This window comes from Epinephelus lanceolatus, chromosome 14 (assembly GCF_041903045.1).
Source record: "Epinephelus lanceolatus isolate andai-2023 chromosome 14, ASM4190304v1, whole genome shotgun sequence".
Classification (NCBI taxonomy): Eukaryota; Metazoa; Chordata; class Actinopteri; order Perciformes; family Serranidae; genus Epinephelus; species Epinephelus lanceolatus.
In genome coordinates this window covers 34385046-34397976 of record NC_135747.1, presented here as the reverse complement: position 1 = coordinate 34397976, position 12931 = coordinate 34385046, and the positions used below count along the sequence as shown (strand labels likewise).

Below are 12931 nucleotides of genomic sequence, written 5' to 3'. Positions count from 1 at the left end.
TCACTGCACGTGTGGGAGAGCACATACTGGAGGCTATTCTGAGGGAAGCCTGTGTTTACTGGACAAAAGGCACAGGGTTTAAAAATGTCATTCTTTCACTTTGTTATAAAAGACTATGCCATACTATACTACTCTTACACATGCACACACACATACACACACTAGGCCTCCAGGAACGCTGCTCTGCCTCGCAGTGGCCATTTGCGGTATTGCCGCGTAAAAAATGTCCGTAAAACTGTTGACAGGACACTTCGAACTGCAATCAAGGTTGATTATAAATCTGTCTTATGAACTTTTGATCCATGGAGGTTTTATATGTATAACTCTCCTCAGGCTGACAAAAACGATTAAAAAATCTGTGAACTCAGCTCAATGTAAAGTCTGTCAGACAAGCAGAAACTTGCGGGCGGAGCCAACAGGAGAAACACTACTGCGCGTGTTCAGTAGGCTGCGTACCCTTGCGAGCAACTCCATTGGAATGAATAGGCGCCATCTTGGTATCTGTATCTAGGTGTTATTATAAATCTTATAATTCTACATCATAAACAGGCCGTTATTTATTATTCCCTCTGTGTTTTTTTATTTTTACCTTAAATCTGCTCCCATTTGCCTTGATAAAGTCAATGTATTGCACTGTCAAACTCAACACACCCTGAATCTGTTTCACATTAAAAGCCCCATAGAACTTCGGTTGAGAGAATCCCTCCATTTTCTAAAAAGGCTTTTATTGTGAAACATTTGCAGGAAGTTGTTGTGGAAGATTCAGTGACTTGCATGTTTGCGTACCATACTTCAAATGTAGCTCCTGCCATTTTGGTGGCACTTTTTTACTACAGTGGCACATGAGCAGCCACAGTGACTGAAAGAATAGTAACAATAATGAAACTAGGACAAGAATAACCTGATGACATCACACATGTCATGAAAGACGCCCAGGGACGATTGGTCGTGGATCAACGTGTAGTCTGTAATGTCTGTCGTTTAAGTCACTGCACGATTTTATGACTCCATCATTGCCTAATCTGATGTAGTGACTGTCGGAATGGACAAAAATGTCATGTATTGTGAACCCAACTTAACAAGGCATCCACTTTGGGGTCTTGATCAACCTGTCGGTATTTGTTTTGTTCGTACCAGCTGGTGGTTGCTTCGTAACTTTATCTCCTACTTAGCCGTCTGTAGATGTTAACTTACCCATATTACACAAACTCTGGGTCTGTGCTAGGTCTAAATACTAAGGAAACAGTCCCACACAATCCCAAAATGAAAGATCACCATATTTCCTGTGACTCATGCATCCCTACGCTGTATGTGCACTGCAGGTGTACCCAGTAAAAAGGGGTTATGGGTTTGCTATTCAGACACAGAGGTGTGACAGTGCACCTAGATAACATATGACCTGCAGCTTCTACTGCAGTTACACCTCATCTGCCCCTTTGAGCAACAGCCTCCTTTTTTTAATTCAGAGCACAAAAGTATGTCAAAAAATATTTGGAAAAAAGTGTGGCTAATCAACAGGACTCAGAAATTTTTTAAAATATTTTTAAATAACATTAAACTGGATGTGAATTTGTCGCTTTAAGGCGTCATTTGATTGCAACAATCACCTTTTCCTTCCAGTAGATAAGAATATATTTTTTATTGTAAATTTGAGTGTTGGTTCTAGGACGCCAAAAACCATTAATACAGGTTCTGGTTCAATATGTTGCTTCTTTTTCCTCTCACCTATCCCATTTCTCATAAACAACTGTGTACCTCTCTCTGTCTTGCCTCACCCTCTTTTCCTGTCTGTTGCCCTCCTTGTTTTTTCCTTCTTTCTAGACACACACGTACCCACCGTTAGTCGCTCCTTTTGCTTCCATCTTTCTTTTCTTTCTCACTTTCTCAATTTTCACACATCTCTCTGTCTCTCTGACTCTGTCTCTCTCTCTGTGTCCTCTGCTCTCCCCCGTATAGTATAATAACAGCCCAGCGTTGGCATAGTCAGATGTTCCACTGGCTGTCTGGGTCTAGAGGGGATATATGTGAGTGTGTGTGTGTGAGTGTGCACGCATGTGTAGACAGGGTGGGAAGCTACTGTTTCTGGTGGTTTTTGGAGAAGTTTTATATGAAGAATGGCTCCTTTTCCCCTTTATTTTTCTGGTCGCCTTTGCAGTGATCTTTAGTTTGCAGCTTTCCATCTCTGTCAGTGTTCTTATTATATTGTTACCATGCTGACATACAGACCAGTGCAAACGTGCTACAGTGTAATCTCCTGGTTAGTTCAAACTGTCTCTGTTACTGTTTATAACGCAGTTTGACAGTAAACACCTCCTGAGGTAGTGATAGGACACTTGAAGTATTTCGACAGCCGGAGGCATTATGTTTTTGAGTTGTCCATCTGGTCATTCGTCCCACTCTTGTGATCGCGATATCTCAAGGACACCTTGAGGGAATTTTTTCAAATTCGGCAAAAATGTCCACTTGGACTCTAGTTGAACTGATTGAATTTTGGTGGTCAAAGGCCAAGGTCATTGTGACTTTGTCTCTCTCTTTTTTGTGGTTGCAATATCTCAAGAACACCTTGGGTCGTGGACCAGAACTAGGTTGCGGGCCCATTCTGAACAGACCACAAGTGACTCGCAAACATGTCAAGTTTGTAAAAAAAACACACTTCATTTTTAAGTACAGAAAATTTCCAGCACAGAGCTTTTATTTTGAAGTGCTGTTTCCTGTTGTACAGTGAGTTAATTGTGTGGATCTTGAACTAATAGCTAAGGAAAAACCTGTGGCTGGACAGATGGAAACTACTGCCTTAAGGGTTTTTTTTGTTTTGTTTTTTAATTTGGCACAAACATTCACGTGGACTCAACGATGAACTGATTAGATTTTGGTGTTCAGAAGGTCAAGGTCAGTGCAACCTTGCATCCGTCTCACGCTTGTAAATACAATATCTTACAAAGACATTCAGGAAATTTCTTCAAGTAAGGCACAAACGTCCACTTGGACTGCAGAATAAACTGATTAGAACATGGTGGTCAAAGGTCAGGGTCTTTGGTTCAGGCCATAACTCAAGAATTCTGAGGCTAATTATGGCAAAACTTCACACAAATGTCCGATAGGATAAAATGCCGAAGTGATGACTTTATATATCCAAAAGGTCAAAGGTCAGGAACAGAAGGGGAGACATTCTGATACTGAATTGGTAGTCTGAGTGGGCGGAAGTTCGCTGCATAGATCAACCTCTCATTGGGCGGAACGAGCCACCCGCTGAAGTCCCACCCTACCACCTACGGTTGCAGTTTTCAACACGTCCTTTACTAATTTTTGCGGTGTTTGATCTTGCGGGGATGTAGCCATTTTTCTGCCATGGTTCGCATTCTGTAGGCGATATTTTTGTGGGCGTGTTACACCAAAACCTGTTTCCCCCCAGCAATATTTTTGCAAGCGCACCGTTGCTGTGGCACCGCCCAGAACGATTATGATTGGTTGAAAGAAATACAAGAAGCCGGGGCGTTTTTTTCTCCAATCTTAAAGAGAGAGTCGGCCAGACCTTTCTTTTCTTGAGAAAGGTCTGGTGAGCGAGACTCCTGAATTGGTAACACTAATCTTGAAACTGTGCTGGTTGTATAAATTTTCTGTGCTGCCGGGAGAAGGTGTGTGTGAAGCATCTATATTTTCACAGACATGGATGTCAACTGTAAGAAAACCCTGACTGGTGTGTGATGGCAATCAACAGCTACATTAATTTTGCTCTGTACTCCAGTACATTTGATTTGAAATTCGACAATGAGATTAACATGATGATTTTAATCTTTTGAATTGGGTTGTTTGTATGTATGTAACAACGTAAAGACCCTCAAATTAAATCTGATGGTCAGAACTTTCACCTCATGGTCATGTTTTAGTGCAAACCAAATGTGTTGGTTTACAGAGTTAAAACAACAAAACCTTTAGGTTCTCACCAGGAAAACAACAGTGCTGACATTTTAACATTCACTTCAAACAACCTGTTTTTACATTGTCCTGTCCAGTGACCTCTTGTGGTCATGTGAGTAATGACTGCCCTCTCTAATTGGCAGAAGGTCAAGGTGAATGGTTGGGCATACATAGTTGTGAGTTTTGTGGCTTTTTCATACCAAAAGTCAATTTTTTCCCTTTATGCATGAAGGCAACCTTTCCCTAACCTCAATTAAGCACTGGCAGGACAGGCAACATTTCTGAAAAAGTCACAGGGTCATTTTAGGAGGCACTGACAGACTGCTTTTTTGACAGTTATGTATGAAGACTTGTTGTGCCACTGTCCAAATGCATAAGTCAAGTCAAGTTTATTTAAGGGCTGCACTCATTTTAGAGTTAGACCAGTTGAATCAGATTTGGCTTTTCAATACATATATGCCAATTAAGTACCAAAAAAAAAAAAAAAGAGAGACCTCTCGACTTAAAGCAATATTAGTCGACTGAGGGGTCACCAAGTGATGATTGAAATCTTTGACTTTTAAGGGCCAGCCCTAGTTTGTTTATATACCATGTTATACGACAGCCGTGGACTAAATTTACTTAAAGATAAAATACAAGAAGTGGGTATCACATTATAAAAACGAACTCAGTTGACAGAATAAATGTTGGCATTGTACGTTTCTGCAAAGCTTTGAGACTTTCCATTGTATGTTATTATGCAGCACATACACTAAGACTTTGCATTTCATAAACTCTATGGTTAATGTGTGGTCAGGTTTAGGCACAAAACAATTTTGTTATGGTTATGAGATGATCATATTTTTGCTTAAAATACCTATCACTATCTCCGATGGAAACACAGTGACAGGTTTCCAAAAAACACCCACGTGGGCTGGCTAAAAGGCTGGAGGAGGCAATCATGACTGGTTAAAAAAGCAACATGTTTTGTTGTTTGTTGGTCTCAGTGGTCTGCAGCTTTGCAGGCGTCTCGCCATCAACCATCCCCTCCACCCCCAGATGATAGTCAGCTCATTTACTGCACCACTTTCGAAATGTTGAGATATATTTAATGTACATATGTAACGTATTCATGGTTTGTAGAAACCTACAATGCCAACTTTTACTTCTGGCAACTGATAAAAACATACAATGAAGAAGACATTACAATGAAAAGGGAATAAGATTGGAAGGTTTTTTGAAGTTAGAAAAAGGGGATTAAAAGGTATTATTATCCATAATGAGACTGATTCTAAAATAAGTATTAACCAAACACTTCAAACCTGGTTAAAAGCTTGCAAAGATAGACATGTTTTTGGTCTGCTTTTTAAAGAAGATAGTGTCGTAGCAGACTTCAGTTCATGTGGTAGAGAATTCCAGACAGAAGGACCATAATGACTGAAGGCACCACAGGCTGGTTTAGAGCTTATTCTAGATATAGTGGGGTAACCTTAAGGACAGCTCCTCGCCAGTATACATGACCTGATTCAGGAGTCAGCCCCGTGATGTTTTGCTGACACACTGAGGTTCCTGCCAATTCTGTAACATCTTGTTATATATGTCAGGTCTGTGACGTTGAATGGAATATGTCTATCTGTGACGTTTCCTGGCGCAGTGAGTCAGCTGTGGTTTAGTCTGTGGTCTTTATGTTATTTAAAGCATCGTTCCAGTGGTTGACAGCTTGGCGGCCCTCATGGCTCTACCACAGCTCCGTAGGTCAGAGCAAAAACACTTTTTTTTTAGCCTCCGCCTTCAGTTGGAGTAAAAATCGGGTTTTTCTGTGAGCCAGGACCAATAAAAGTTACGAGCACATTAGTCCTATAGGACTGAATATGCATCACTGGTTGGAAAGGGGCTCAGCAATCCATTTTTATCCCTGTGCCATAAATGGAATAAAGACGTATATGACGCCTGGCTTGAGTCTTTCAGGCTGAGTCACCCAGAGGAATGATATTAGCTAAAAAAAAAAAAGTTAAAAGCCCAGCTGACACACATGATTATAAAACAATGTATTTTCATATATTATCCATCTAGATTGTTTTGGTGATGCAGAGTGTTGGAGATATCTGCCGTAGACATGTCTGCCTCCTCTCCAATATAATAGAGCTACATGGCGCTTGGCTTGAGGTGCTCAGTGAGCCAAAAATACATTTGAAAAACTAAAAAAGAAACCATGACCTGGTTACACAAGATAATCCACAGATCTTTTTGTGAGCAGTTTCATGTAGGAACTTTTCTTCTAAACTACCCACCAAACGTATCACCACAGCAGAGGATGACCCTATTAATGTTTACATCTCCTTCTGTCCTGAGTACAAGCCTCTACGAGCCAAATCAAATCTAAGACGTGCATCTCTCAAACTTCTGCAAACTAAACAAAACTTTCTACATGGCAAGAAACAAAGCATGTACCTGAAACCATGTCAGACCACCATTTAGCATCATAGCAAATCATTTCCCTCTGGCTTCACGTTTTTAATACCACATAGTCTCTGTCGAGGAAAACTTAATTTCCATTATACTGTTCATGTGGCATATTTGCCAAGTGCTGTCACATTAAAGTGTCTAGAAATACAGCCGCAGTTGAATATAGGCCAGATCAGCAGGAAATCTCCCTGACTGATGTCTTTAACTAAAGATGGCAACCATGACTGGTTTTGTCCCAGTATGTGTCGAATCAATTGCCCCATATCAGATAGAGTTGTCAACTCGTTACACTCCGTTTCCATCTTCCGTCTGACATTAAGTCCACTCTAACTGATTTCTGTGGGGGGAGGGGGGTTTGATTTTCCCTAACCATTTACTAGAGGCCAACGTATTTGCCTGAATCTAATGCCATTTAAGTCCATGCCAACATACTGGTTTTGCTGGGGTTTTAAGAGTGGAGCGAAGCAAAGTAAAAACAAACTACTATGTCGGGCGATATTTAAAAGACATGACAATTAAGAACAGCCTGGATAGCAACGTCTGTCTTGTCTATAGCACTTACCATTGTTGGGGGCAGCAGTAGCTCAGCCTGTAAGAACTTTGGAACCAGAGGGTCATTGGTTCAAGTCCCTGTACGGACCAAGCATGGAGTGTGGATGGGTAGCTGTAGAGGTGCCAGTTCATGCTTCTGGGCTCTGCCAAGATACCCTTGAGCGAAACACCAAACCCCAATTGCTTGGGGCACCTACCCATGGGCAGCCCCTTCGCTCTGACATTTCTCCATTTAATGCATGTATATAGGTCAGAAGTCAGCAACTTTTACTATCAGAAGAGCCATTTTTGGGCAAAAAAGCTCTGAAATAATCTGCCTGGAGCCACAAAACATATTTGAGCCTTATACTGAAGGTAACAGTAAGTCTAAATTCGCTCATTAACTTTGCTAATTGGACTAAATGAGCATTTATTGAGTGTTATATCACAAGGTGGCTGCTCTGCAGTGGGCTATTCATGATTGTTTTGTATTTTAACTTTGCAGGGTTGGCGGTAAAAGCAAACAAATATGTCCACACATACACTGTTAAATTCTCTATTGTCCTTTTGAGACTTTTTTTTCAATCTGGAATCCATAGCTAGCTTAGCTGGGGAGATCCAAGACAAGCCATTGCTATTGAAGTTCGGCAAAATTTAAAATAAGGCCGTATGACTCACATTTGGTTGATGAAATGTGGAAAAACATTTTTTTTAATACAGCTTTTTACAATGGAGAATGCAAGAATCACTCAAGGCCTACGACAATGACAAATGAAAATTAAAATGTTGAAAAAATAGCTGTTATTTATTCCTATGTAATTTTTTGCCAAAGCCACTAGGGCTGTATCCATATATTCGGATATTCAATTCTATGGGTAGGTATTCGTTATGAAAATTTGATATTCAATATTCGTTTTTTATTTACTTTACTTAAATTACAATAAATTATTGTTTAAAGTTTCAACAAGTTTCTTTTGGAGTGCGTGACACAAGTGTGTTTTGAAAACGGCCGCGGACTGTCACCTGCTCAGTGCATCAGTACCTTCAGATGCCGTGACAGTAATAGCCAGTAATGTCAAAATATCATTTACAGACCGATTTAACAGACGATCACTGCTGCCCGACCCGCAGGTCCATTTGCGGGTCCCGCGGGTTACGGGTCGTCCCGCGCATCACTACTCAGCTCAGTCTATAAATGCTGTACACAACAGTAAGGCTATAGACATTATATTCTGTTCAGGCCGGCAGAACCAGCAGCACATCGGCTCTACAGTGCACGGCACTGCTGATTAACCATTTTATTGCAGCACAGAGTGTCTGCCAGCAACCAGTTACTTGCAGAGACTTCCTACAACTTGTTTCAACGGTTTTGATTTAATCAGAAGACAAATTAAACAGGATGACTAGCCAATGTGAAAATCAAGAGAAAGCATAGAATAATGTACTGAAGGAGACTGTTGTGCCATCACATTTTTTTGTGGTTTGAGAGCAAAGATCCGGTCGCTGCTTTGCAAAACTCCGCAATATAATTAGGTCCAAAAAAACCCCAGAGTCCCCAAAACCTTAACAACTGCGTTAATCCTGCCCTTGGCGCTGATTGGCTAATTGAATGCCCCTGGCTGAGCTCATTGGGAAACCGCTGTTTCATGTCAAGATGCCAGACGAATTAGTCAACTCTGTGAAGTGTGCAGATTCAAAGGTCTGGATCCAGGCCAATAAACCGATTGTATGTGGCTGTAACTTTTTAAAAATTGTATTTATTTGTACTTCTTTCCTCGCTTGGATTTGTGAAACTGTCACAAGTTAAGACCAAGTGCTGAAAGTGAACGCAACAAAACTAATCGATCTAATATAACTACTTAGGGAGGAATATTTTACACCTTCAGATGAGTAACTAATGTTGCGTTGCAGTACACAGCTTCAACACCGTTACACTGACTTGCAACTGTTTACATGTGTGTTCTCATGAATCAAATGCATTCAGTTTCAGGTTCAGACTGATGCCGCACAGTGGCCATCTGCTGGTCATATGACTTTTGTATCTCGCATACAAACACACACACACACACACACACACACACACACACATAGACACAGAGTCCTGGAAAGTGTTTTAGTGCCCCAGTAGCTTCCAGGGAGTGGGAGAAATGTGAACACACTGATCCACACGCACACTAAGCAGAGTGCCGTCCCCATCTAACACAAAGCTATAGCTGTTTGTTCAGAGAGAGAGGGAGAGAAGGAGGGAGGGAGAGGGGGACAGTGTAAGGGCGTGTTTGTGTGTGTGTGGCAAAGACACAAACGAGGGAGTTGTCAAAGACAGAGGGAACGACACAGAGAGAGGGAGACAGCAGAGGAGAGACCGACATGCCAAAGTGGATGAGCTTTAAACTGTTCAAAGAGAGCAGCAGAGTGAGTACAAACTGCTGGACTACACACACACACACACACACTGAACACCAGCTGCTGCACTGGCAGCTCAGATTGTACCAGTTAGTAGTGTTTTTCATTCACTGCTGTCTGTAATGACAAATATGCTGCTTTACTGTTGGACTGTGTGTGTGGAAGGAGCACTGTCATGTTCAAGTCAAGTACTTGGCTGCATGTTGCTGTCGTAGAAGTAACATTTCTGCAGAGAGAATATAGTGAAATAAAAGTTAATGACCCAGAATGTATTGATATACCTTTGTCAACGTGGTGGTGTTGTTTTTGACAAAGACTTCTGGCTCTGGCTATATGCTGGTGCAGTAAAAACTTTCCTCACTGAGTTGGTGGAGTGTTAAAGAACAAGCTTTATTGTTTACTACCATACTCAAACACTATGCTACTCATATATATGTTATTAATGGAACTAATACATGTTGAAATACAATATTTGGGCACACACAGACATGTCACGCCTTCCAAACTTTTTAAATCCACTTGCACACAGTCCTGTTTTGACTTGATTTTCTGCATGAATGGAGCCGCTGGGAGAAAAGACAGCTTGTGTGCAGCCGAGTCCTGTGTGATCTGTTACTTAAAAAGAAAGACATCTGTGTGCAGTCTTCTTCCCGCAGCTGTTAAAAATTTGAAATCTGAGATTATGAGTTTGTAATCTGAGAAAAATAAGTGTTTGAGGTTTAGTTGTTGAGGTTTGGCCACTGATTCAGATGCTAATCCAGATCATACATGCTGTTGACTTTCACTTAGTGTGTTGTAAAGCTGGACTGCGGGTGGGAATGTGTGTACGTGTGTGTGTAATTGGGGAGGTTAATGGTTAAACAGGGTGTGTGTGTGTGCCAGGCAGACAGACAGACAGACAGACAGGAAACAGGCCATTAGCTGCCACGGAGAGACGGGATAAATAAAATGTGAGCGTCCAGACGGCTGAACTGATCCAGTTTGATTCAGATTACAGAGCAGACACTCTGGGTAAACAGTGTAAACACTGTCATGCTGTTATTTTGCAGCACACGCCATCCACACCGCTGCCCACAGTCAAAAACATTTTACATGTTATTTGTGCATCAACAACTATACAAAAGGTCTAATTTAGACGCAGCTCTCATGATGATGATTATCAGTCTGTTATGTGCAGCCTTGATGGTTTAAAAAAAGGGCACACAGTATTTTGGAAATCCATAAATGACCTGTCATTTTCTTGTTTTGTAAATGGATCTAATGCCTTATGCTTTTGAGAATTCATCAAATGCTTTGAAGCAAACAAACTAGGCAGGTTAACTTCCATTTTCACTTCCTTTGTACGGTAAATTGAACCTTTATTTTCCCTGGAGATCATACCTGAGGCAGACAGAGGTGCTTAGTGAAAGCCAGGCTTATAAGGAACCAGTCTAAATGCAGATGGTGTCTTTATTTTATAGTTATGACATTGTGCAATCAATTTACTTCATAATGATATGTTATGGCAAAACAAAATCTAGTCTATTTCCACTTTAAGATGCTTTATTGTCATTGCATGTTAAACTAGGGCTGGGGAATTTGTAAAAAAACAAATTCATTCATTAATGTATTTATTCAAATCGTAATTTAAGCCTTGAAAATCATCGAGGATTTTCTCATTTGGCATGATGTCCAGATAGAAAAAAAACGTTACCATAAAACTTCAGAGAAACGCCCAGTCCCTTTTACTTGCCTGGTTTGGCTACCCATCTTGACAAATAAATGCCTGTCTCAACTTGACGCCTGGTCTGGTTGACAAGCAGTTATTTTTTTTAATAGAAGTTCTTTGGATGTAAAATGGGGGTTGTTGTTGGCTACCTCAAATTATGTGTCCATTCCTTGATGACCCTGTATATTCCTTTCATTCGTTAGGGTCCCCAGATCAAAACAATCAAAGAAAATTAATCCAAGTTGTGAGGATTGTTTTAACAGGATAAAGTGGTGTTGTGTCAGTATGCAAGTTGCTGTAATCCTCGAGTGTTGAAACTCACTCTCTCATTGATGCGCTGTCTGTCAGAGCTAGGTCAAAAGAATGATTCACAAATGATATATTATCTGAAGCCGACTTTTTAAACAAGTATTATTCATACTGGTTTAATACACAATTTGATTGTACTTCCGGATCTTCGCTGAGCAACAGTTTTGTGTGAAAGGAATTGAAGGCCTGTCCCAAATTAAGGCCTGTTGATTTCAGTGATTCGAGTAAATAATAGCCGGGGCTAATAATTGAAGTGTTACAGTAAGCAAGTCACAAGAGGAAAACACTGACAAAATAAAAACAATTGCATGGTGAGGTGAAGTAGTTTGTGATCATAGTCTTGAATAGCCCAGGGATAGTAAATGTCAATCTTGAGACTGTGTTGTAGATAATTCCATGCATTTAGTGCACAAAAACTAAATACAGATTTTCCAAATTTACAATAAATCCGTGGAACTTAAAGCATAAGACAGATAATAGAACGAGTTTGGGTCCTTCTGTGGTCCAGTTGGGTGGTGAATGTCCTGTAAGAGATTTTTGGATGAAGAGATACAAGTGTTTATAATGCCTTTGTGTCCGAGAGCACCAACCAACTTGGTTATACAAAATGCTTTGGTGAGTGTCAGAGGGAACTCTGGTCATGAATATATCAATATTACTGCCATTCAATGTAGACAGGTGACAGCTGTTGGAATCAGTATTTCTTACTCCAGAAAAAAGTATTAACTTTGTTTTGTTTGCATTAAATACTACCTTACGAATGACAAGTGCATCTTGAAGAGCATAAAAATGATGAGATTACAGTCACTGAAGAGACAATATTGTTAATATATATTGTAAACAAGACAGGACCCAGAGTTGATCCTTGTGGAACACCGTTTTTTGGAACACCTTGATGTTTGCCCTGACTCTTGGTTGCCGTAATAGTGCACAATAATAGAATAGTCCACCTTATGCTTTAAAGTTTGCATGTTCTCCCCGTGTCAGTGTGGGTTTTCTCCGGGTGCTCTGGCTTCCTCCCACAGTCCAAAGACATGTAGGTTAATTGGTGACTAAGTTGCCTGTGAGTGTGAATGGTTGTCTGTCTCTATGTGTCAGCCCTGTGATAGTCTGAGTGGGCGGAAGTTTGCTGCAGAGATCAGCCTCTCATTGGGCGGAACGAGCCACCCGCTGAAGTCCCGCCCTACCACCTCCGGTTGTGTAGCAGTTTTCAACACGTCTTTTACTAACTTTTGCGGTGTTTGATCTTGCAGGGATGTAGCCATTTTTCTGCCGTGGTTCGCGTCCTGTATAGGTGATATTTTTGTGGGCATGTTACACCAAAACCTGTTTCCCCCCAGCAATATTTTTGCAAGCGCACCGTTGCTGTGGCACCGCCCAGAACGATTGTGGTTGGTTGAAAGAAGTACAAGCAGCCGGGGCGTTTTTTTCTCCAATCTCAAAGTGAGATCTGGTGAGTGAGACTAGCCCTGTGATAGTCTGGTGACCTGTCCAGGATGTACCCTGCCTCTCGCCCAATGTCAGCTGGGATAGACTCCAGCCCCTCCACGATCCCTAACAGGATAAGCGGTTATGGAAAATGAATGAATGAATGTGTCTCTTGAGTGTCTGCTGTTT

At 41.0% G+C, this 12931-nt stretch overlaps 1 protein-coding gene across 3 annotated transcripts in view; it reads left to right on the top strand.

Moving 5' to 3' along the window:
* kalrna (kalirin RhoGEF kinase a) overlaps positions 1 to 12931 on the top strand; it is a 219025-nt gene that overhangs the window by 133055 nt on the left and 73039 nt on the right. The window contains exon 1 of one of the 3 annotated variants that reach the window (XM_033613142.2): positions 9165 to 9306. The exons of the other annotated variants lie outside the window; for them this stretch is intronic. Within the exon in view, the coding sequence (XP_033469033.1) occupies positions 9262 to 9306 (45 nt within the window). The 5' untranslated portion in view covers positions 9165 to 9261. Of the gene's footprint in view, positions 1 to 9164; positions 9307 to 12931 lie in introns of those variants that run through there. 3 annotated transcript variants of the gene reach the window in all.